Below are 26,032 nucleotides of genomic sequence, written 5' to 3' on the forward strand. Positions count from 1 at the left end.
TGATAACTGTGCATTAGCTGTTTGTTTTGGCTCTGGATAAAGCCCACTCTGGATGTTCCTTCAAGGGAATTTTAAATATAACTCCAGAGAGCTATTCTTGTCTCAGTAACTGGGAATAGGAGTAGGATTCAAGTCTGGGACCGAGTAACATGAAGGCCTTTAAATACACTTGTGGATTTTCTTTACAAGGTTTCCCATTCCCACAACACACAATCCATCTTCAGCTTTTAGGGGAAATTTCTGAGCAGGATCTTAAGCATCTCCAGCGTAGCTGCTCCTGAAAAGCTGGATGGAAGAATGTTCCTCACAAGAGTCCACTCAAATTTTTAACCAAAATGCCGATTTAAAAAGAGGTTAAGCAACTCTGCCCTGATCTAAACCTGTAAGCCAGGAAAATAGCTTCCACATTTCCAGGTTTTCCTGCACTTCAGTACAACTTAGAGTTGCAGAACCGAGTTCCTCTGCAGAGAATGTTGCTCAGACAGCTCCACTTAGGATTTCTAAATATATCAGTACACTGCTGTTCATTATATCATATTTTGGCATTCGACATTTAAAAAGAAAAATCATTTCAGCAAAAAAAATATTCAAATCCCCTTTCACCTACGCTGAAAATTGTTGTTGGTACAAAAATACTGTAGGCAAGAGTTGGTTAACTTGCATTTTAACATGTCTCACCCCACAGATCTTAATTTACCGCCCTTTTTTAGGCTCCTATTTTCCATCCTACAAAGCCCCAGGTTTAGATACCAGAAATGTTGGCAGGCTCAGGCAGGAGAAGAAGTTGGCTCTTGCCAACACAATTTGCCTCCTCCTGCACTCTCTGACAGCTCTGAGGAACTCCCACATGAGCTGCATTTGGAGAAACCACTACCAAGCCCTCGGAGCAGGATTAAGCAGCTCCTTGATTACCTGAAGCAAACAGCAGAAGCTTTGGGCAGCTAATGAGAGGTGAAAACACAAAATCAGAGAAACATTTGGGCTGGAAAAGATCTCCAAGGCCATGGAGTGCCAACTGTGCCCAGTGCCCACCTTGTCCCCAGCCCAGAGCACTCAGTGCCACCTGCAGGGGACACCTGCAGGGATGGGCACTGCCAAGCTCCCTGGGCAGCCCCTGCCAAGGCCTGAGCACCCTTTCCATGCAGAAATTATTCCAGAATTTTTCCAGAACATGTAGCAAAGTCATGGTAGAGGGGGATGGGTGTCTCTCAGAGATGCCTGGCCAAAACCAAGCAGACTTCTAAGGGGTGTTACCCCGTGCATTTCAGAGTTTCAGCACTCACATCCAGCACAGCTGTGCTGGAGCCTTCTTGCACCTACAAAAATAGCAGAGAAAACACATGCCCCCATATGTCTCCACACCCAGGAACCCAGAAACAACCCAACTTCCTCCAGAAGGAGCTTGGTGAGCAAGACAGAGTCACAGAGACCCAGACAACACATCCTGAAGGTCATGATGATCCATCTTGGAAAGAACCATGGAGTTGAAATGCAGGAATTTCTCCATCCATCAAACCATTGTCCATGTGGGCTTCCAGTCCTGGCAGCTCCAAGCAGCGACCCCTGACTGGAGGCAGGCATGAGGAGTGGAGCTAAATGGCAGCTCCAAAGTTGCCCCAAGTTTGTCAGTGCCTTTGGAGGCCTGTGTGGCTCCCTGGGGATAAATGAAGGTGTGGGCAGTGAGCTGCACCCAGATTCACTGGAGAAGGGAGGTACTGATGGCCACCAGGGAGATGGCTTCACCCTGGTGCAACGGGCAGGAAATCTGCCAAGGGGATGATAACCTAATTTACACAGATGCAGAAATCCAATTAGAGATCCTCTGAGCAGAGACAGCTCACTCTGCTCTCCTGGATTAGAGGCTGAGAACACGTCAGGAGCTCCTCCAAGTGCACCGTGGGCCAGGAGAGATGGATGTGCTCTGCAAAAACACTTTGCTCCTCCCTGACAAAACACATCCACAGGGAATGCTGTCACAGCCAGGGAAATATAGAGCTGCCCCAGTGAAAGTTCAGGAGGGGGATTCACAGGATTTGTGATGGATGGGGAGGGGAGAACAGCGACAGAGATTTCACATCCCTCACTCTGATTCACCCAGCGCTCGTGATGGATGGGACTGTCACCAGGGAAGTTCCATCAGCTCTCTCCAGCCTGGAGAAGTCCCTGGCTGAAATGCCATAGGCGTGTGGCAGTGGAATGCAGACGCTGCTTGGAGCCTCAGTCTTCCAATAAATATTCCCGAGGATTTTAGGGAGAACTATTTCTTCCTACTTCACGAGTCAGCGGGAGGCCTGACATTTGCAGGGAAGCTTTGGGACATAAATATTTGCAAAATGTGTGGCATCATCCAAATAACTCCCCACTGACAAGCACCAAGGAGCAGACAGGGGAGACAGAAGGGCAAGATGTGCCTCCTCCCAGAAGGGTCACTCTGGGATACAGCCGTGGGAGCACATCCTGCAGGCTCTGTCTAGCCTGCCAATAAACCAGATTAGAGCTGGACAAGCACCTTGTGGCCAGCAAGATGAACTCTTGAGCAGCCACACAACTTGATAACGTTTAACTGGAGAAAGAGCAGCAGCAGGAAGCTCAGGAGGTGTCTGAGGAAAAGCAGGGGGATGGGGCTGGGAGCAGGGCAGTGCTGCTGCTTTCCTTCCGCCCAAAGGCAGGTGGGGGAGAGGTTGGCACATCCCAAATATTATTTTCTCATTCCTATTTCTACTGCATGAGCACTGACCGTGACAATGCCACTGAATTTTGAAGAATATGCCAACAACAACTGCTCTGCACAACTCCTAAATCCAGGGAACAACAGGGACAGGAGATAAACAATGGTGGACTGAAAAGAGAAAAACAAAATTATGGGACTTCATAATCTAAAGCTATAATTGGACAATTAGCTTCAGTATGCAAATGGAGCAGAACTGATCACAGTGACAGACCCCATCACCGGGTGTCCATTTTGTGACCATTTTGGTTCACCTTGGGTGCAGCCCTGGCAACCAAATTTCAGGCCCAAGAGCATAAACAATGGTGGACTGAAAAGAGAAAAACAAAATTATGGGACTTCATAATCTAAAGCTATAATTGGACAATTAGCTTCAGTATGCAAATGGAGCAGAACTGATCATAGTGACAGACCCCGTCACCGGGTGTCCGTTTTGTGACCATTTTGGTTCACCTTGGGTGCAGCCCTGGCTGGGCTCTTGTGCTGCCCAAGGTGGATCCATGGAGGAGATCCTTTCAATAAATCCCTGATTTATTCTTTAATTCTGTCCACCCTCTGCTCTAGGCCAGCCTTCTCAAGGCATCAGGGGACAAGGTGGGGAACTCAACGACCCTGGAGATCTTTCTCAACCTTGACAACTCTGTGGTACTAAAACAAAACAGGGTTTTGCTCAGAAATGCTCTCGCTCATCCTGTTTTAGGAGTTCCACTCCGAATCCCCTGGTTCTGATGTTGCCTTTGGCTGTAACCAAAAAAAAACCCCAACTCTGAAGCAGGAGCACACAGCCCTCAGCACTGTCCTCATGGAGGGGAGATCCCACAGCCACAGAAGGATGCCCAGCACAGAAGGATTGAGAGCAGCACAAGGCAAACACCTCCAGAAAAACCCTCTTAAAAAAAAAAAAAAAAAACCACACAACCCCAGGCATGGATAGCTCCAGTCTCAGGGCTTTTCAAGTCTTCATAAAATCTTGGATTGTAAAGAACAATCTGCAGGGGGCAATGGGTGGTGGGTTGGGAATTCAGAGAAATTTCCCTAATTCCCATAAACCATATGAGACAAATTCCAGGGATACCTGCAATCATGCAGCTGCATGTAAGCACAAGACAGAGAGAACTTAAAGGAAATGTTTTGAACAATAATTGTGACAAATGTGCTAGGAAAAAGCAGGCACCAATTCTGATAGAAGGCAAGGAAAAGATGAAGAGCTTTGAATTTGAAGGACTTTAGGAAACAGCCCTTTTCTTTGATCAAAGTAACTATCCTCCAGAGGCACTGAATGTTTCCAGGAATTTCAGCCTGGAAAGATACTGAAGGGCAACTGTCCTATTTGTGGGAAATGGGAAGATATTTTTGACCAAGTAGTAACCTCACACTTCATGGCATCACTCATCCTCAGGGAATGCTAATGGGAATGGACATACTGAGGTAAAAGAAGGATGCAGCAACACGAAAGGTGCTGCCCAAGGAAAGCTAAGGAATGGCATGGAGAGTCTGAAATCACAGAACCAGTTGGGCTGGAAAAGCCCTCCAGGATCATCCAGTACAAGCTGTGCCCAATGCCCCCCTCGTCCCCAGCCCAGAGCACTGAGTGCCTGTCACAGCACACGTCACAGCTGAGACAGCCAGGACACACAGAATATCACAGACAGTATCAAAAATCTTCACCCCCTACACAGTAACACCTCACCAGGTCAGAAGGCTTCAGAGGGTTCATGTTCCAGACTCTGATCAAGTTTTGGAGGTCACCCACTCTGGTCTTTAGGAGGCACTGTGACCTCCTGGAGCCTGGCAAGCCAGAATCCCAGTGTGGGATCTGCTGAGGTATTCCCAAGGAAAGGCTCTCCCCTTTACAAACATGGCCATTCCAAGGAGAATCAGGAGCAGCACTTGTTTCTGAGGACAGGCAGCAACAGGCATTAAGGCACACAGCCCTTCTGCCTCCCTCAGCAAGCCAGGAAAGTCCCAAAATTTACAGTTCAAATGTGCTGCCATGCTGCTGCCCAGGTCCTCAACAGAAAACATTTGGTTCACAGGAAAGCTCCACACAGGGCACCAGAGACAAGAACCAACCACATCTCAAGGCTGAAAACTGTGACAGAAAAAAACAAGGCAGAGGAGGGCAGAGAATTAAGTTACCTTTATCTGCATCACATGAGCACATGAGAAAATGAAGTTTGCTCCCATAATGTACTGCTGGGACTGCTCTCCTTCCCTTGCACTACTATCCTGCACTTAACTCTCTCCTTTTCCACCTCCCTCATGTCTCATCACCTTCCCACACCATCTCCCAACTCCAAAATTCTTGCTCCCATCGCAGCAACTCTGGCTCGTGTTCCTTTTTCGTCTGAGTGCCTCATTTGACATTCCTAGTGCAGAGCACCACGGATTTCTCTTTCCCTTCCTTCCACCATCCTCCCAAACGCTTTCTCCCCTCCTGCAGGTTCCTGCCCCTTGCTGCTTCACTGCTCTCATGGGGTAGCTGAGCAAATAGCAGCAAAACAAATGAGAAAGCTGAGCCCCAGGCCAGGAGAAACACTCAGGTAGGAATGGGGCTGCAAGGAGCTGGAAGGACCCCAAGGGTTTAATGTGGCAGAAGAGAAAAGGAAGAAGGAAACAGCAGATGTGCCTTGGATGAGATTTAGGTGGAATATTGGGAAGGAATTGTTCCCTGGCAGGGTGGACAGGCCCTGGCACAGGGTGCCCAGAGCAGCTGTGGCTGCCCCTGGATCCCTGGCAATGCCCAAGGCCAGGCTGGACAGGGCTTGGAGCAGCCTGGGATAGTGGAAGGTGTCCCTGCCCATGGCAGGGGTGGCACTGGATGGGCTTTAAGGTCCCTTCCAGCCCAAACCCTTCTGGGATTCCATGACAATGAAGAAAAAAAATCCCACAAAAAAAGCAGAACAGGAGCCTCACAAAGAGACAGAAACAGCATTTCTTCCAATACAGCACATGTGGGTTCTAGGGAAACGGCTCCTTTCCTCTGTCCCAAATGTTTCACAGGACTAGCAAAGAAACCTTGTTCACTTTCTGGAAAGCACTGCTCCAACTCTTCCTCATGTTCTGAGTCTGTTCCATGCTCCGCAGGCTGTGTTGAGGAAATATTTACATGAAGGAATACACAGAAAGAGCTAAAACGAGATGGAGAAAACGTGCCTGCCAAGGAGCAGAGTTATTTCCGTGGAGGAAACAGGAACTACTGGAGGGAACTGAAATAATTCAAATCCAGTTTAATCCCAACAGGCCCAAAAAGTGTCATTTAAAATTTAAGTGCATTTTAAAGATGACATTTATTAAAGTCAAAAGCAGGCACTAGCTGTTTGCATAAATGCTAATATCCCATATATTCAGGAGTGCAGGTGATTGGAAAGATTAGTCCAAGCCTGTGTTAAATACTGGAAAATGAAATTAACTGGCACTGGAATTCTTGGAAAACACACCTTCCTTTAGTGAGTTTAAGAAAAAAAAAAAAATCCAGCTTTTCAAGTCAGTGAGAAATCAGCACAACTTTGAGCATTCTTTTTCAAAATCTAAATCCAGCCTGTTCTTCCAAAGAGCAACAGCAGCCAGAGCTGAATGGAAGACTCAAACCCAAAGAAAAGCAGCCAAACCCTGTGTGGGTTGTGTTCACCCTGAGGCCTGCACTTGCACACCTCCTTGTACAGCAGGTTTGAAAGGTCCTTTCTTTTCACTGGAATTCAGTTTATTTACCCTATTGCACCCACAAAGATCCACCTTATCTGAAATGAAACACCTCTCCTCACCTAACAAAGCCTTTCAGCAGCTGTGTTGCACAGGCAGATTTTGGAAAAGTATTTTAACTGTGTCCCTATGAGACAGTTTCCCTCCAGCAATGAGAACTCTTGGGATTCTCCATTATGGAGCACTAAGAACAGGAATCCATCTCTTCCAGCTCGGGGAACTGGGACATTCTGCTTGCTTGGACCCAATTTGTAATGCCAGGACTAGGGGGAATGGCTTCCCAGTGCCAGAGGGCAGGGATGGATGGGATATTGGGAAGGAATTGTTCCCTGGCAGGGTGGGCAGGCCCTGGCACAGGGTGCCCAGAGCAGCTGTGGCTGCCCCTGGATCCCTGGCAGTGCCCAAGGCCAGGTTGGAGCAGCCTGGGACAGTGGGAGGTGTCCTGGTCCATGGCATGGGGAGGAATTGGATAAGCTTTCAGATCCCTTCCAACCTGAGGAATTCCATGATTTTCCCCATCTATTCCAAGAATAAAATTACCAGGAGTTTGATAATTGATAAATGTCCTTTAGGTGCAGCAGTTCCAAATGAGTGCTAAAAGCAACATTAAGGTTTAAATTCCCCTTCTTTTCCCTCTCCAGCCTGTGATTCCAGCAGCTGGCAGCTTTCACTTCCCACCACAGCACCACTGAGGCTGGAAAAGCCCTCCAAGACTGAGTCCAACCAGCAAACCCCACACACCACATTCAGCCAATGTCCCCAAGTGCCACATCCACGCCTTCCTTGGACACCTCCAGGGACAGGGACTCCACCACCCCCCCAAGCAACCCCTTCCAATGCCTGACCACCGTTTCCATGGAGAAGTTTTTCCTTTATCCAATCTAAACCTCCCCCGGCACAGTTTGAGGCCAACTTCACAAGGTGCTCAACCATGCCAGCATTTCGTTCCTCCCAAACTGTAACTCTTGCAGGAGACCTCAGGAATACAAGATTTTCCACCTGCCAGTTTCATAGATCTGCTTTTCATTATTTTTTTTTGGCAGTCATCCCAAAAAGCTGGTATATGTGAAGCTATTCTCTCCAAATCCTACTTGGATAATTTGCCTTCCTGCTCAAGGAATAAAGTCTAACAATTCCTCTCTGTGCTGGTTAATAAATCTGCATGCTGCTTTCAGGGGTTTTTTTTGTTTTCCAATAGAGAGACAAGGCTGTTCTATTTATAAAGGTCAAGTAAATTGTGTGCAGTCTGTGGAGCCTTAGCACTCTGTGTTATTAAAACAGAATATTTCATTTAAACAGCCCCTTTCAGAGAGAAAAAGAAATTTCTCCCACTAATATCTCTTCCCCCCTCCATTCTGAGTTAAGGTCTGTGCACTCAGAGGAAAATGCAAGTGTTTGTTTGTTCTTCACTTGAATTATAACAACTATTATTTTTTAAACACTCTACAACACTTTTACAGGTTGTTTGGATAAGGCACAGCCATAAATCCTGCTCGGCTGTCATGCTAGGAAAAAGCCTGGCAGAGAGAAAAGCTGCCAGGAACAGCAAAGGGGATTGGGGCTGAGGTGGGTTACACAAGGTTTAAGAGGCTTAACCTGGACAAAAGTGTTGCCTTTGGACAGATCTCTGCCATCTTCCTGTACTGGAATGATGTCCTGGGGCACTGGGACTTCCACATGAATTTCACATCAGGTCAGACAAGGATTCAAGAGCTGCCAGTGCTCAAATCTTCCTTAGTTCTGTGATTAAACCACACTGGATTAATCTTTATCCGCTTAACAACAATTGCAAATAAACAGGTTTTTAGTGGTCAGAGTGGTGATTATGGTACAGCAAAATGGGGCAGACTGCTTAAATCCAAGGTAGCAGTACCTGTGGAGCTGCTGGCACTGCACAAAGGCCAGGCAGGCCCCCAGGAGCACAGCAAACCAAGGAGCAAACTCAGAAATCCCACCTAAGCCCATCCCAATCATAGCATTCCCAGCTGAACGCTGTGCCTTGCACTGAAAGCACAGCACAGGAGACATTCCTCAGCTGGACCTGCACAGGAACCTGAATTCCTGATGGCATTTTGTGTTTGGTGATCTCCACCGTGGGCTGGTGGGTGGCTGAGAGCTGAGGGCTGTCCTGTGTCACCAAGCCAACATCAAAGAACACAGGCACAAACAAAACAGAGCTGAGCAAGGGACCTCCCCAGGCTGGTTATCATATTCTCCCCCAGAGCAGCTCAGAGAAGTCTGTAAAGGCAGGACAAAGAAGTGCCAGGCAGAATTACTCCCTGCAGGTGCTCCAATTCCATTTTTCTGGACAGATATGCCCAGCACTGCCAGCTGGAAGCTCAGCAGCAGAAACCCCAGGTGACCAGCTCTGCCCCACGACAATCAAGCTGGGCTCCACAAAGATTAACTGCACTCCCTTTAGATTAACAAAAGAAAAACAAACCAAAAACCCCCCCACTTAAAGTTTCTAATCTGAACTTTAACTATTCCAAATTCTTCACATCATTAGCACACTTCTAATAGACATAAACCCAATTTTAAAGATTGCTGTGTGGTTTAGTCTCGGGTTACTAGGAAAAGAAAGCCTTAAACAAACCTGTAATTAACCTATAGCTGCATTAATGTTTGTTCTTTAGGTGGAAATTTGAGGAAAGCTTTTCTGCCTGTGAAAATCAATGTCCCTGAAATGAGAACACTGGAATTTTAAGTGTCCTGTTTTCGTTAAAGACCGTGCCTTGCTATTTAATCAGGAATGAAAAGTAATTTCTAATCACCAAGTGCCCGTGCTTATGAAGCAATTACAGTTAAGGCATTCTCTGGGATAGAAAAACTCATCAGCACTAAAAGCCAGACAGATGAAAGCCTGCAGTGATGGGCAGAGCAAACCTTGTGCTGACCACAACTCTCTCCTCCTCAGGTCCAACACCCCAAACTCCCAAACATATCATAAATTAGGAGACAAAAACACATGAACAGCATAAATACAACTGAAGAGGAGAAAATAAAGGAAAAAATGAACTTCCTACTGCTCTCTGGCCACCCCTGAGGCTGCAAGCAGCACTTGAAGCAGGCTGATGAAATCCTCCTTGTCAAAGGCAGCAGAGGAGTGTTGTGATCTGCACACTCCCTCTCCTAATCTGTTCTGGCAAGGCGATTACAGGAGCTGCTTCCTTTAAAAGAAGTCAAATTTATGCACACATGAATAAAGGGCTAACTGTACAATCAGTCCCAAGAGCAGTGCCAGGAAAAGAGCCTGCTGCAAGGGAAAAATGGGATGCAAAATGCAGCATGGAAGGGAAGATGCTGGTTTTTCAGCTCCTGATTTATCTGGATCAAAAAGACCACAGTGATCATAGAATTCCAGAAGGGTTTGGGTTGGAAGGGACCCATTGGAAGGGTCCCATCCAGTGCCACCCCTGCCATGGCAGGGACACCTTCCACTGTCCCAGGCTGCTCCAAGCCCTGTCCAGCCTGGCCTTGGGCACTGCCAGGGATCCAGGGGCAGCCACAGCTGCTCTGGGCACCCTGTGCCAGGGCCTGCCCACCCTCCCAGGGAACAATTCCTTCCCAATATCCCATCCATCCCTGCCCTCTGCCAGTAGGAAGCCATTCCCTGTGTCCTGTCCCTCCATCCCCTGTCCATAGTCTCTCTCCATCTTTCCTGTAGCCCCTTCAGACACTGCAAGGCCACAATTTGGTCACCCCAAAGCTTCTCCTCCCAGCAGAGCTGCTCCATCCCTCTGCTCATCCTGGTGCCTCCCTGGGCTCTCTCCAGCAGCTCCAGGTCCCTCCTGTGCTGGGCCCAGGGCTGGGGCAGCTCTGCAGGTGGGGTCTCAGCTGAGCACAGGGGCAGAATCCCCCCTGCCCTGCTGCCCAGGCTGGGGCTCAGCCCAGGGCACGGGGGGCTTCTGGCTCCCAGCTCTCACCCCCAGCACCCCCAGGGCCTTCTCCAGGGCTGCTCCAGCTGCTCATCCCCAGCCTGGATTGATGCTGGGAGTTGCCCTGACCCAGGGGCAGCACCAGCACCTGGCCTGGTTGAACCCATGGGATTCCCAAGGGCCCCCATGAGGAAGAGTTTGGGGGGCTCAGGGTTTTGTACCTGAACCTGCACCTTTTGTGCAGACAGTGCTAAGGAAAGACAGAGGAGGGAACAAGGCTGGAGATGGGGACTGTGTGCCCAGCACTTCAGGGTTTTGTACCTGAGCCAGCCTGTGCAGACAGTGCTAAGGAAGGACAGAGGAGGGAACAAGGCTGGAGATGGGGACTGTGTGCCCAGCACTCACCTTTCCCATGTCCAGCAGGGACAGATGTCCCTCCCCTGCTGCTCCCCATCACTCTTCTTGCAGGGAACAGAAGCCACCAACAGCCAAGACGTTTGCAGACAGCCCGAGAAGCAGTTTTGAGGGTGTGAGGGGGAGGGTCAAAAGCAGCAATCTGTTTATTTGGCACCTAAATATAGCCCAGTTAACTCAGCAAACATTTTCTCTCTACTACATTGCTATTTTGTCTGCGTGCAGAGGCTGCAAGGAACCAGCTGCAGCATCACCAGTTGATTACATTCTCTGATGAGGAATTTGCTTTTGTCCCTCAGCAGAAATTTCTGCCACTACGTGCCCCTGACCACTCTCCTGGGTCTTGGGTATGAAAATTCAGTTTTCTACTAAAGCCCCAGTTTCAGCAGAAGGAGCTTTTCACCTCAGCCTTAGACAAAGGAGCTCAGCTCAGCCATGCCTGGCTGGGAATCAAGCCCCTGATAATCAAACAGGACACATCAGGTGGCTGCTCTTCCAGGCTGGCCACAGGCTGATTAATTATTTCATTCTACACCAGGTTTATTAAGTTCTCTCATTCCACACCAGGTTAATTAATTCACTCCACACAACCCAGTTGCTGCTAAAAGAGAGGTTTCTCAACCAGCTGCATTCAGAGTGGAGCCTGCTGCTCAGAAAAGCCTTCGTGGACAGTAACCAAAAATAAGATTGGGCATTTTGAGATTCTTGTTTAAAAAGCATTATAACCCTTCAGAGCATTTTCAGGGGTTATTTTGCCTTTGTTACTTTTTTTTTTTTTTTTGTAATAGGACTGCACACCTGGACACCTGTAGCATGTAGAGGAAAACTTTTTCCATTATGAAAATTAGAATGAAATCATAGAACCCCAGAATGGTTTGGGTTGGAAGAGACCTTAAATCCCATCTCATTCCACCCCTGCCATGGCAGGGACACCTTCCACTGTCCCAGGCTGCTCCAAGGTCCAAAGTCCAGCCTGGCCTTGGGCACTGCCAGGGATCCAGGGGCAGTCACAGCTGCTCTGGGCACCCTGTGCCAGGGCCTGCCCACCCTGCCAGGGAACAATTCCTTCCCAATATCCCATCCATCCCTGCCCTCTGGCAGTGGGAAGCCATTCCCTGTGTCCTGTCCCTCCATCCCCTTGTCCCCAGTGCCTCTCCAGCTGTCTTGGCACCGTCTGAGGCACTGGAAGGGGCTCTAAGGTCTACCCAGAGCCTCCTTCTCCAGGCTAAATCCCCAGCTCTCCCTGCCTTTCATCCAAGGAGAGGTTTCAAATGATCCATGACTGATTTTTTTTTTTCCAGACTCACTTAAATGCAACCTTGCCTGAAGTTTTACCACGCACACAGATCCCTGTCAATGCAGCATCTGATTTACTCTTCAGATGAGTCCACAAACAGACAATTAATTTAACTTCTAAAAGCCCTCCCTGCACAACAGATGCTCCTTAAAAAGCACAGGCCACGGGCAGAAGGAGAGATCTTCACTCTAAAATAAAGACCAAAACACCAAAATACACATCTACAATTCCTCTGCAATGCTTTCACGCTAATTTGCTGAGGTGGCTGCCTTTTATCCTCAATGTTTGTATTGCAGCAAAGTGCACTTGAGTCGACAAAGCAATGCCAGAGAAAATGGTGTCAAGGCACCGAGTGGCTGTGGCTGAGCCATCTCAGGCTCCCCAGCCCAAACTGATTAAAAAACAAAACAAAAAAAACAGCTTTTAAGTCTTCTGAAACCACTGAGCACAAGATAGGTTTAAAATTAGCAGATATTGGTGGAAGGAAAAAAACACCCTGCTGTTGAGCAGTGAGAGATGGCCATGATGGGTCTGAAGCATCAGCAAGGGATGTTCAGGGTCTTCATCCTGCAGTCCTGCCCGTCCCTCAGTGTCCAAGGGATTTGATGTCACCTGGTGGTTGCAAACGTGGAATTTAAGGTGGGAAGGTCCCTCTCATCATTTTACTGGGAAGCCACACGGAGAGAGCCAAGGCAGCTCTAAAGGAGCCACAGAGCAAACAGCCTGACAGCCAGGCAGCTTTTTTGTGCATCCTATTCTTCAGAGGAACTGATAAAAATTCCATTAAGAAGCTTGCAATAAGCATGCAATATTATCTCGCCGTGATAGATCATTTCTTCAGCATGAGCAAAGGCACAAAATATTCCAGCTGCTGACCAAGGAAATCAGGATAGGTAACAGAGCTCAAGGCTCCCCAGGAAGCACCTAAGCCTCAGAAGGCTCCTCCAGCATATATTAAAACTCCAAATCCCTGTGAAGATCCCATTCTGGGTACATTCCACAAGCATCCATATTTTCCACAACGCTTCTGCTTTGCTCCAGTGCCCAAGGCAGCCGTCCCAAGTCACCCTTCCCAATCCTTCACCCTGCCAGCACAGCTTTGCTGAGCTTTACCATTTGGTTGCTACATATTCATGGATTTTCCATCAATAACAACTCTGCCACAATGCTCTGAACGTTGCTCAGCTGTATTTATTAAACAGGAGCCTCCTTCAAAACCCTACAGCCAAAATGTTTGTGCCCAGCCAGCTTAAACAAATAATTTGACTCCAGCTTACAACACTTGCCCATCACAGAGCACAGCAAGAATCTTTTGTGGTGAAAAACATGGAAAAAATACGTGGCTATAGAGTAAGCCTGCCACTGAACAAGTCCTTTATAGCTCACAGCTGGACAAGGAGAAGGTGGAGAGCCACTGTGCTCCAGAGGTGACCTGTGACATGTCCCTGGCTCTGCCCCATCTCCAGCAGGTCTCCCATGTGTTTGGCCTCACCAAACAGCCTCAATCCCTAGGGAAGCTTCTCCATCCAAGAATTATCCCAAACAGTGGGATAATTCTTAACCCAGATTTGTACAGCCCAAATGATGCTCTTAGCACCATACCAGTGGGTTCCCATTTGAGTTCTTTTTGGCTTTCAAGTTAAGAAACCATTTCAGAAGATTCCCAACATCTGTTTTGTCTGTGCAAGAGTAACAGCACAAACCCAAAGCTGAGATTTGTTTGATGATCTCCCTTTTGGAGCAGCTCTGCCTACGTAGATCACACTAACATCATCCTTGCACAAAGTCCAAAGGGGAAAACTTGGGGATTTATGGAGGAAGGGATCATTTGTTCCCAGCCATGGACAAGGCATGAAGCACCTGGCAGGGTGGTTGGGGAGAAAATAACAGTGGTGAAGGTGAACAGAGGGTGAAGCAGGCAGTGGTCAGGTCTGTCACCCCACGGAGCCCAGGTCTGTCACCCCACAGAGAGCCCAGGTGTGTCACCCCACAGAGAGCCCAGGTCTGTCCCCCCACAGAGAGCCCAGGTCTGTCACCTCACAGAGCCCAGGTGTGTCACCCCACAGAGCCCAGATGTGTCACCTCACAGAGAGCCCAGGTGTGTCACCCTACGGAGCTCAGGTCTGTCACCCCACGGAGCCCAGGTGTGTCACCTCACAGAGAGCCCAGGTGTGTCACCTCACAGAGAGCCCAGGTCTGTCACCTCACAGAGAGCCCAGGTCTGTCACCTCACAGAGAGCCCAGGTCTGTCACACCACAGAGCTCAGGTCTGTCACCCCACAGAGAGCCCAGGTCTGTCACCCCACAGAGAGCCCAGGTCTGTCACCCCACAGAGCCCCAGATCACTTTTCCCAGTGCCAGATGCCAACACACAGCTCTGGCACACAGAACACTCCTGTGCTGGCAGTCACTGTGCCCAGGTGTCCCATCTTGCTGGAAACCCCCCTGCAGGCACAGTATCAAAGCCAGCACAGGAATGGAGGGAGATGAGATGGATACATAACAAAATAAAAAAATTTAAAACAAAAGCTAGTCCTCCTTCTTCACAAATTTAAATAGTATTATATAATGTTAAAAAAATATGCATTACAGACCACAAATAATTAGTTATTCAATTAAAATTAAAAATAATTTCAATATCATTTCTTAATTGAACAATTTATCCTTAACAAACATTATTAAAAAACACAACTTCATATTTATTAAAATAAAATATTATAAAACTATAATATAAATAAAAATGAATAAACATCTAAACCCAAGCACAAAAAAAAGCTATCTCACGCATTTAATCCCAACCTTAACAAAAAAACCCACAAAAACTCCACAGTTTCCCTCCTGTGCCTCACAGAGCTCAGATTCCACCAAGAGAACAGAAAGAAATCATGGATCTGATGGCAAGAGATGTTCTCCCCTTTGTGCAGTCACTGTCTGAACAGTGATTAAATGTGCAAGGAGGTGTAAGGAGCAACAACAGGTACTACACATACATACCCAGTACAACAGGAATTACACACCCCCAGTACAACAGGTATTATACAAACCCCCTGGTTAGTTTGTAGGTATCTGCCCTATTTGTGTCCTTTTCCAGGACTCAGACACGAGCTGTGTACAGAGGCACACACCCAATCCCACATTTCTAATGGATTTATCCCTGGATATTCCCCAGCAGTGACACCTGGCTGTTGTTTGGTCCACAGGCAGGACTGTTATAAAGACAAGCAATGCCAAACACGGAGTCTCTGGAGCTGGGGCAGGGCATGGAGGTGCCCAGGATGCCATTGTGACAACAAAAACTGGTATTTGTGGACACCTGAACAACATGTCCAGACCTATCCAGACACCCTTAGGGATGTACCTGCTCCAGCTGGAAACTTATCCACCAGCCAGTGTCTCCAGGGGTTTACCTGCTGTGGTGTATTTATCCACAGCCACACTTACTCTGAGGTGTTCCTGTTCCTGCATGGCCTTCTCTAGGAGCCACAGGCTCTGCAGGAATGAATCTGCTCCAGGAAGGAATCTGTTTCAGCATGGATTTACCCACAGCCCCTGCAGGAATGAACCTGCTCCAGGAATCAACCTGCTCCAGCATGGATTTATCCACAGCCCCTGCAGGAATGAAACCCGCTCCAATATGGATCTTACCCTGCTGTGCCATGAGCTTATCTATGGTCTCCTGATGCCTCAAGGTGTTCCTGCTCTGGGATCTCTCCTCAGGCCCCAATCCCTTTGGAGGTACAGACACTTTGAGATGTTCCTGCTGGAGGTGGAAGCCCAGCACCACCACCCACTCACAGCCCAGCTGGGATGGGGGAGACAGTCAGAAGGGCAAAAGGGAAAAAACTCATGGGTTGATATGAAGGCAGTTGAAGAGGTAAAGCAAAAGCCACGAGGAATGCATTCTGTGTTTTCCATGGGCAGGGGGGTGTTCAGCCATTCCCAGGAATGTGGGGTTCCATCCTGTGCAATCCTCCTTGGGCAGTTGGGATCAGCTGGCTCTGTCCCCTCCCTATTTCTTGTGTAGCCCCTGCCTGCTGGCTGGTGGGGCAGGTGAGGAGCAGAAAAGGCCTTGGCACACCAGAAAAGCTGGACTGGCAGGAAAATCCAGCCTCCTGTGGGATCTTGTGCTGCAGTCACTGGAGGTTCTCTGCCTCCAGATGCGCACAGGAAACAAGGCTGATTTTTGACAGAGATGCAAAGTCTGGACCCTGCTGGATAGCACAGCTGTGTAGAGGAAGAGCTTCGGGATTGTCAGGGAAGAGAATAAACAGCATCCATGGGAAGAGAGAAAAATCTTGGGCAGAAGGAGGAGCAGGAACAAGACATCCAGGGAAGTAACAAAGGTCTCAGGATGGTGCTCCACGCCACAGAACACAGGAGCTGCTGAAGGATGTTCATCTCCTCCAGATGACCATGCCCACCCTAAAGCTTCACAGAACCCCCTACCTTTACTCACTTGGGCAATACTGCAATCTGAAGGCAAAGAGCTGGAGGCTAACTCTGCATTTCCAGAATGCCTGATCTTCCATTTCACCTGCAGGAATTTCTCAGGAGTGTAAGAGGCAGATTTGGAAAGCCTCTATAGCTGAAGCCGGGTATCATTTCCAACAAGCCTTAAGGTACAGCTGAGTGGCACTATTTGCATCACATTTGCTTTATCTACACTTTCCTGAAGTGCTTGGCCACTGCCCTGATGTGCTGCTGGCAGTCCCAGGGCCATTGATTTCCTCTATTCACCAGAAATATCACCCACCAAGAAGGTTATTTTCCTCATTTAGCCTGTGGACTCCAAGAGCAGTAATGAATTCCCCTCAGCCGCCGGATCTCTGGACACAAATGACATCAAATAGGCAGTTTAAATCCTAACAAGCACTGACACAGCCCAGGGACCCACTTCCACTGGGGGCAGGGAACACTGGCTCTCCATTTCCATCACACCCATGTTATTTACTCCTGAATCTCAATGATACTCTGCGGTCACAGAAACCAAAAGCTTTTCCACATTTGGATTTGAAGGGACCTTAAAAATCACCTCGTTCATGGGCAGTGACACCTTCCACTAGACCAGGATGCCTTCCCACAGTCCTGCTGGTTCTGTACAAAATTGCCTCCTGTCCACTGAACTTAAAGCCTGACTGTTTTCCCTCCTAATAAAAGTAAATTTGCATGAATGCAATACTCCCCTACACATGCTAAACACAAGAGTGCACATACATGTCATTACATATATATATATTTCTGTTCACATCCAACACAAAGTATGTGTGCACTTACGAGACTGCAATTCAATTTTCCATCAAGCCAGGCAGCTCCATTATGATTTCTCCTCTTTGTTCACGTCACCCACAGCCACCACCTCAGAGAACATTAAGTAAGCGAATAAAATGAGCTGGCCTGGCCTGGGCAGTTTCTAAATTCATGTCAAGCCCAAGTCACAGAGCTGCTGTGCAGCTTTCCTGACACAGCTGGGGTGTTTGACAGGAAACACCTCCAATAAATGTGCTCACAAACCGAATCAAAGAAGGGAATTTGGGGAAAGAATCACTGCTCCAAGCAGGAACTGTTGCAGCCTGACAAGGAGCTTTTTTTCACTGATACCCTACTTCAAGTTTTCTCCTAATGAGCAAGGTCCAAACACAGCCCAAAGACCCCAGACTTCAGAAAGTCTGACAGCCCATTTTCGACTTGGAAAGCAGGCACTGCTGTTGAAGTTTGGCTCTCCTTGCTCAGGCTCTGGTTTCCAAGGAAACCAGTGGCTGCAAGAGCCTTGCAAAACGCCGGTCCTGTGCTCCTGCTCGGAGCACCCTGTGCAGGAGCTTCCCCTGACACCAGCCCTGCCAGGAGGGGCTTTAGCAGCGTTTCCAGAGCCCCTGGATGCAATTCCAGGCGTTCAGGATGTCAGGATGCACAGAACATACCTGAGTGGCTGCACACTTCAACCAAACCACTTTCTGTAGCTGCTGAGAGGAGAAAGGTATTATTGTCATGGTTCAGGCTCCAGTGTAGCAACAAATACTTTTGTTTTTTCCTGTTCTCTCTGCCCTTCAAAACAAAGGCAAGCAACACAAAAGGCGAATGTCAGGCACTTCTCTGCCTGCACGTACCCGCTAGAAACGGCAGAGCAGCAGATGAAAAACATTTACAGAAATATTTAGGCTTCTTCCTGATGTATGTGCAAAGATTTGGGCCCCACGAAAAGGCAAAAGCAAAGACCAGCAGCATGGGCAGCAAGGACTGTCACTGATGGCAGCAAGTGATGTTTAATCCACCTCCAGCTCAGCTTTCCTGGACCCCTTCCCTCAGGAAGATGTTTGTATTCAGTAACTCTTATCATCCTACAGCATCTAGCTCAAGCAGGATAACCACAGAAACTGATATGTAACAATTCACTGTATCCTTTTTAACTCTCGAAAGAAACAAATTTTCCCCTTGACTCCTATTTTCCATCTGGTGCTCAGCAAGTTCAGGACTCACTGAGTCCTCGCTCCTTCCAGAGGCAGCTGGCCGGGCTAAATTCCATGCTACTATGTCCATTTCTGTTCAGTTTCAGAACTCTGACCCAGCTTTTTTATTATTATTGTTAATTTCAGAAACAGAAGACACATCCTGTGTTTAGGAACGTGGGATGCCAAAGTTCAGAAATGCTTTCACAGAGGAGTCTGGAGAGAAGGAATTCGTGTCCGTGGCCTGGGGACCTCATTTTGTGTTGAAGCACTTTAAAACTCTCCACCTACAGCATTCATACAGCTAAGGATGAATGTAAAACAGCTCAGACGAGTATAGGTAATTATTCCAGTGGTACAGATAAAAGGGAAAAAAAGTTAGTTCTGCAGAAAATGAAATTATGGAGCTGTATTACAATTTTAAAAAGAGTCTCTATGTTAATTACCAGCTGTTAGTGTGCTCAGAGCTACTGTACTTGCTGAACAGTGTTGTTTTGCATATAACCACCGAGAAAATGTCACTGTAGTTTCTGAAAAGAACTACTTTGCTTTAAAACACAGTTTACTGACACCACACTGCTAAAATTAATCTCCAAAAGCAGCAGAAAAACCCAGAGAAGTCTGTGTTGCTTGTTGAACAGAACTAAGAATAAGTGACATTGCGGCGATGTTTTATCTTGCAATTAAACTCATCTCAGCAAGAACCAGTCAGAAGATGACAAAACAACTACGTGGCTTTAATAGCTTTATTGGGAGATTTGTTTTTTACCTTCCTTTGAGTCAAACCCCTCTGGAGCTTACACTCGGCGCAGACATCACCAGCCTGAACAAGCGTGTTGAAAAATGACCCAAAACATTGCTTCAGTAGAGAAAAATCATAGTTCTGTGCTTAACAGCCTAACACCACTCAGCCACCCCTTACTACTGCGAGTAACCCAAACCTCAGAGGGCTGTAATGTATTACACAAGGAGCTGAGCTGTCACAATGTCCCCTTGTCACTTGCCAAGGCATTAAAGCACTGGCAGCGTGAGTCACACGAGTGCACAGAGGGGAGCCCCATCACTGCCACCACCGCCGAGCCAGACCTGTCAAAACACGGCGAAATCACGCTCGGCTGCCTCGCTCCAGCACTCCCCTTCCCGTGCTCACAGCTCTGCCAGGGAGAGCATCACCCCTCACAGCACAGCCCCAAAATCCTGCCCCTAAACCCTGACCCTTCAGGTGCACCGAAAAACCCCAGTGACATTAATGGATTTTTGTCCATCAAGCATCTGCTTAAACCACGCTCAGATGGATTCGACATTGCAGCACATGAAAGCAACCACAGCATTTAACAGCTCTCACAAATGGTAAATGCAGTTCAATTAATTGCTCGCTGGACACATCAGAGTGGACTGACGGCAAAAAAAAAAAAAAAAGAAGGTTGCAGCACTACACTCATCTCTGCTGACTGCTCGGGGCAAGATGCTTCACCAGAAAGTGACAGGACTCAAGAGGCCACCGCCACCCCAGTCCCTGCCCCACATTCCAGCAATCCATCACTGCAGGAGCGTGCCTCAGTGTCACTGTGGTATTTTATGAAAATCCTTTCACTAGGATTTTCTCCTGAGAAGCCTCAGAAAATAAATGTAGACAATAACTACCTGATGGCTGTGGAACGTGGTCTGGAGGTTGTTCACCAACAGGTGCATCTTTGGTCTCATGTGGATTGTTTTGACTTAATGACCAATTGCAGTCCAGCTGTTTCGGACTGTCACAAGTTTTTATTATTCATTCCTTTCCCAGCCTTCTGATGTATTCCTTTCTCTATATAGTTTAGTATAGCATTTTTAATATAATATCATAATATAATAAATCAGCCTTCTAAGAAATACAGAGTCAGATTCATCTCTTCCCTTGTCCTGGGACCCACGAACACATCAACACCTCAGTTCCTCCCCCATCACCTCAATCACCAGTTCCCAGTGGTTTCACCATGTATCAACCACCCCCCCAAATTCCTGTAGGAAGAGGAGAGAGTGAAGGGAGAGGGGTTTGGGTAATTTCAGGGGTTTTTAGATGAAACTGCAGCATACATAGCACTGATAAACACCAGAAGAGCATTTTGTACCAACATCCTAAATAGAAAGTGTTTTCAAGTATTTCTGGGGGTTTTATGACTATTATGATCACTTCAAATACGCCTCTAGCCCTCAGAGGACGTGCACATTCTCCTTCAAAGAACCAATCTGGCCGTTGCAGGGATTTGTTAAACCTCTTGTACGGTTGTTGTACTTTCCCTAAGGCTACGCAACCAAGTATTTTATATTTCTTAAACCAGACCTCTTAAATACAACTCACAGGCTGCTCCTCCCCTCACAAACGAGTCTCTGGGATTTTGGCAGATTCCCCAAAAGTCTGCTAACTCCCCAAACCAAGTTATTTTTCGTTTTACTCAACATTTCTTACAAATGACACAGCACTTTGCTGCTGTCTCTGTTAAAAACAGAGCTCGTACCACCTCAGCCAAAAGATCAGGCCCTTCGCACTCACGAGCTCCACGCTTTATTCTGTGTTCTACTTCTACATTTCTTTTTTTCTCCCTTCTGGAAAGGAAAACATGCTGATTACAGAGCTTCCAAAAAGGCAAACAGCTGTTGCAGATCCCTGAACAAAGCAGCCTGTTAAAATTAAAGTCCTGGGTATTTTCCCATGGCAAGAAGGAGGCAGGGGAAGGGAAGAGTTGCAGCTTTGCTGGTTGAAAAGGCTTCTCTTTGCTTGGCTGCTCTGTAGAGTTTTAACTGCAAAGGCAGTTGGTACAAACTCGGTCTCCCAGTATTCCCTCGGTGCTGACAGGCTGTTAGCAGCCAGGATATACCCTGCAAGAGGTCAAAGGTGTGGAAAAACAAACACGAGCAGCAATTTGGGAAGACGAAGAGGAGAGAACGATCTGTCACTGCATTTTTTCTGCTGCGGAAAACCAGCCAGCTTCCTCCCCAGTCTGTGCCCTCTTACTCGGGCACTTCTGGCAAGTTATGTTCTTTGAGAGGGAGAGGGAAGAAAAAAGTCACTTATTTTAAATAACTGGCTTCTAGTTGCTTGAGCAAGGGGACTGATAAATATGCTAATGCCCCACTCCTCTCACTCATAACTCAGAAGAAAATGGCTGAATGGCTGGACGTGTTCCTCCATGGATTTTAGCTCCTCATGTCAGCCCACAAAGTCCTGTTTCACTTTTAAAAACATTGTAGAGGCAAAACAAGCCCAAGCCTCCAACAGCAACTCAAACTCTTACAGCTCTGAAAAAGCAATTTTATTTAACCATATGCATCCTTAACTGGAGGGAGGATGTGTGTGTAAAGGAAGATCCTGCAGATTTAATGGTATTTGTCCACACAAGGAAATTAAATTTGCTTTCACACTTTGAAAACCATTCATAGAATCCCAGAATGGTTTGGTTTGGGTTGGAAGAGATCTTAAAGCCCATCCAGTGCCACCCCTGCCATGGGCAGGGACACCTTCCACTGTCCCAGGCTGCTCCCAGCCCCAGGGTCCAGCCTGGCCTTGGGCACTGCCAGGGATCCAGGGGCAGCCACAGCTGCTCTGGGCACCCTGTGCCAGGGCCTGCCCACCCTGCCAGGGAACAATTCCTTCCCAAAATCCCATCCATTCCTGCCCTCTGCCAGCAGGAAGCCATTCCCTGTGTCCTGTCCCAAGTCCCTCTCCAGCTCCCTTACACTCATTCAGAGTTCAGCCACTCTATAACCCAGAATCTTCTGTGTGCCATCACAGCAGCTTCCACCACCACAGACCCTCAACTATCTACGTGATCCTCATGACAATTCAATTACAACAGATTTTCTGCTGCTATTGATCCTACCAATCTCCAGCCACCTCTGCCAGATCAGGAGAGCAAATCCAGCACCACCTACCTACAAAAAACACCCCCAGAGGCTACTTTAGAGTCATCTTGGTTGGAAAACCCCTCTAAAATCATCAAGTCCAAGCACTGCCAAGGCCACCGCTAACCAACATCCACAAGTGCCACATCCACCTGTCTTTTGACAAAGCCTGGTGGCTTGACAAAACCAAAGGCTGGGTGCCATCATCTCAAGAGTCACTGAGGTTCAGCATGAACAGGGGGAAAAAAACAACCCTTTTGTGCAGATTTTTATTATTCCCAGGTCCTCACCACCTTAACTCTCAGCACCACCATGAGTTATCTTGGCCACTGGGCTTTTAGGGCTGACACAGAGCACTCAACTCCTCCCAGAGCCACATACACTCCTGAAACCATTACCAAGGATCTTTTCCTGTAATCACAGACTGGTTTGGGTTGGAAGGAACCCTAAAGCTTCTCTCATTCCATCCTCCTGCCTTGGGCAGGGACACCTTCCACTATCCCACTGGAATGCACCACCTGAGCAATTACAACCTGCAGCCACGAGTTGACTTCAATATTATAAATAATATTAGGAATATTTGCCACGGATGATCAATATGAAACAACCCCCCAGAGGAGCTGGGCATTACACCAGACTGCAGGGCGGCATTTACACAAGGAGCAATTAAAATTCCAGCTGGAAAACGTTCATCCAAGACTTTGCCGGGCTTCCTACATATTCCACGGGACGCGGCAGAGGCTGCGGACTCGCTCTGCTGGAACCTGTGGCTCTTCCCGGAGTTCTGGGAGCTCCACTCGCACTTCAGGAGCGCCGAGGGGGCACCGACACTGACAAGGAAAGTGACACTGACAAGGAAAGCGACACGTGTGGGGCTCTGCATTCCCAGAGGGAATTAACACAGAGGAAATTAACACCGCGGGATGCCTTATCCCACCTCGGATGGTTACCACGCACCCCAGGGATTTCACAGACCGGGCCTCAGCCACCCCCTGCACCCTCAGCCCACTTTTTTTGGGTGGTGTTTTACTCGTTTTGGGGCTGGAGGGGAGGCATTTCACGCGCCACCGCCGTTCCTCCCCTGACATCCCTCCGGAACGCGCGGCCAGACGCCTTAAAAGGACAAAATATCTGTGGCGGTGGGAATGGGGGGCGGGAACGGCGATGTGGGAATGGGAGCGTGGCGGGAATGGGGAGCACACGTGTGGGGCTCTGCATTCCCAGAGGAAATTAACACAGAGGAAATTAACACCGCGGGATGCCTTATCCCACCTCGGATGGTTACCACGCACCCCAGGGATTTCACAGACCGGGCCTCAGCCACCCCCTGCACCCTCAGCCCACTTTTTTTGGGTGGTGTTTTACTCGTTTTGGGGCTGGAGGGGAGGCATTTCACGCGCCACCGCCGTTCCTCCCCTGACATCCCTCCGGAACGCGCGGCCAGACGCCTTAAAAGGACAAAATATCTGTGGCGGTGGGAATGGGGGGCGGGAACGGCGATGTGGGAATGGGAGCGTGGCGGGAATGGGGAGCGGCAGGAGGAGCACCCGCGGCCCGGCCCGGCCCGGCGGGGTCCGGCCATGGCGGCCGCCCTGAGGGAGGGCAGTTGCCTGGAGACGGCGGGGCCCGCCATGGCGGCGGGAAAGGGCTGAGGCTGCGCGGGGAGCGGGCCGGCCCCGGCCCGGCCCCTCAGGGGACACTCCGGCAGGGTCCCCGTGCCCCGGCAGGGCCCCCGTAGCCCTGCACCCCTCCCCGGGAACCATCCCCGTGCCCCGGCACCGCCGCCCGGGCACCGTCCGCGCCGTCCCCGCAGCCCGCCCGGCGCACACGCTGCCCGCTACCGGGATGGCTCCGGGCGTCCGCCAGCGCTCCCCGTTATCATCCCGAGGAATTCCTCATAGGAGGAAGATGCCGGCCGCGGAGGAGAGGCGTGTTTGCCCATCGACGGGGAGGTTGCGCCCCGGCCCCGCGAGCATCCGCTCATCACCTCTTCCCTCCTCCGTTCTTATCCCTTGAGGAGCGCCGAACCCAAGGCACGGCCATGTACGGCCGGGAAAAGGCACTGAGCGAGGGAGGGAGGGCTCCGTTTCCCCGTTAAGGCGCTCTAATTTCCCTAACCTGCGGCAGGTGTGAGAGCGGGGCAGCGCATCCCCCGGCGCGCCGGCACCTGAGGATCCCCGCAACTTTCCCTGTCCCCCGCACGCCCTCGGGCGCACCAGGACACTGCAATAAGCTCCTGCTGCTGCCGAACCCTCTCCCCAAAACACCAGCCCCCTCCCGGAGAGCCGGGCACCGCACCCCGCCGGGCTCCAAGTTTCCCAGCTGGGAATGTCTCCCTGCGGGGTCCCGCAGCGAGCCCCGGGGTTCTCCCGCTGCCTTCCCGCAGCGATGCCCAGGACGCCTCCGGTTCAACCCGCCCGCAGCAGCGTTCCCCCCGCTGTCCCCGTCCCCCGGAGGGATGGAGCGGCCGGGACGGGCTGTCCGGGACTCGGGCTCTGCTGGCACCTCGGCGCTCACTCCTGCCGCTCTTCCCCCACCAGCGCTCGCAACTTTCCCACCCCGCGGGGCCACCCGGGGAGGATGCGGGATGCGGGAATGCCGAGCTCCGGTCCCTGCCCGGCGGGCGGCGGCGAGGCCGGGGATGGAGCGGGGCGAGGGAGAGAGGGGAGGCTGAGCGGCGGGGCGACCCCCTGCTTACTGCGGGCTCTTGGGGTAGAAGGGGAGGGTGACGTGGCTGAGATCCTGGATATCGAAAGCGGTGGGCTCGGCCGAGATCGCCTGGCGCTTGGTCCGCTGCTCGCCCTGCAAGGTGCCGGCGCTTTGCTGCTGCGCCTGCTGCGTGGCGGGCCGGATCACCGAGCGGTACTTGTCCAGCTCGTTCTGCAGCTTCTGGATCAGTTCGTCCTTCTGGTCCAACTCCAGCTCCAGCTCGTCGATGAGCGCATCCCGCTGCCGCAGCTCCTCGATCTTCTCCTGCAGCGCGTACTGTAAATCCCGCAAAGTGCCCATGGTCCTGCCGCCGCGCTCGCCCCTCGCCGCTCCGGGCAACTTTCCCCGCCCGGGGCCGCCTCGCCGCGCTCGGGCCACCCCGGCCCCCGCCGCCCCCCTGGGCTCGGCCCGGCCCCGCGGGGCCGCCGCCGCAGCCGGACCCCCGGCACGGCGCTCCGGAGCCGGGGTGTTGTCACGGGCGATGTGGATCCGCCTGCGTCAGGCCGGGCTGGCGAGGCAGCCGAGACACACACATACACCCGCGGCGGCGAGCGGGGAGGGAGGGGAGGCGGCGGCGGGAGGGAGGCAGGGGCGGCGGGGAGGATGCACATGCTCGCCCCGCTCCCTCCCGCCGGCCCCGCCGCGCCCCGCGCCGCCCACGCCCCGCGGGCTGCCCGGCAGGGAGGGGGCCGGCCCGGAGCAGCTCCCGGTGCCTGCCCTCCCAGCCTTTCTGCTGGGGGCCAGCACACGGGTCCGAGCCGTGCTGCTCGCCCTCCCTCCTTCTGCTCCGCTTCTCCTTGAAGAACTTGTGCCCCCTTTACTTTGCCTTTAAAGAGCCGGGTTTTGTTGTCTTCTCCGAGTGGAAGCACAAGCCTGCGTCTGGCATGGCTCCTCCTCAAGCCTCAGCAAGCTCCGGGCTCCAAAAACCCAGATTTTCACGGGAATATCGGTCAAGTATGTCTGCACTGGAAAAGCCTGG

General features: G+C 50.1%; 1 protein-coding gene across 3 annotated transcripts in view; it reads right to left on the reverse strand.

The window, feature by feature from the left end:
• Nucleotides 1-26,032, reverse strand: part of LOC120499713 (cGMP-dependent protein kinase 1-like) — a 92,427-nt gene that overhangs the window by 35,031 nt on the left and 31,364 nt on the right. For 2 of the 3 annotated variants that reach the window (XM_039703733.1, XM_039703732.1), the window contains exon 1: nt 25,043-25,600. The exons of the other annotated variant lie outside the window; for it this stretch is intronic. In XM_039703733.1, coding sequence (XP_039559667.1) covers nt 25,043-25,353 — 311 coding nt within the window. In that variant the 5' untranslated portion in view covers nt 25,354-25,600. Of the gene's footprint in view, nt 1-25,042; nt 25,601-26,032 lie in introns of those variants that run through there. 3 annotated transcript variants of the gene reach the window in all.

Source organism: Passer montanus, unplaced genomic scaffold (assembly GCF_014805655.1).
Source record: "Passer montanus isolate IOZ18808 unplaced genomic scaffold, ASM1480565v1 scaffold167, whole genome shotgun sequence".
Classification (NCBI taxonomy): domain Eukaryota; kingdom Metazoa; phylum Chordata; class Aves; order Passeriformes; family Passeridae; genus Passer; species Passer montanus.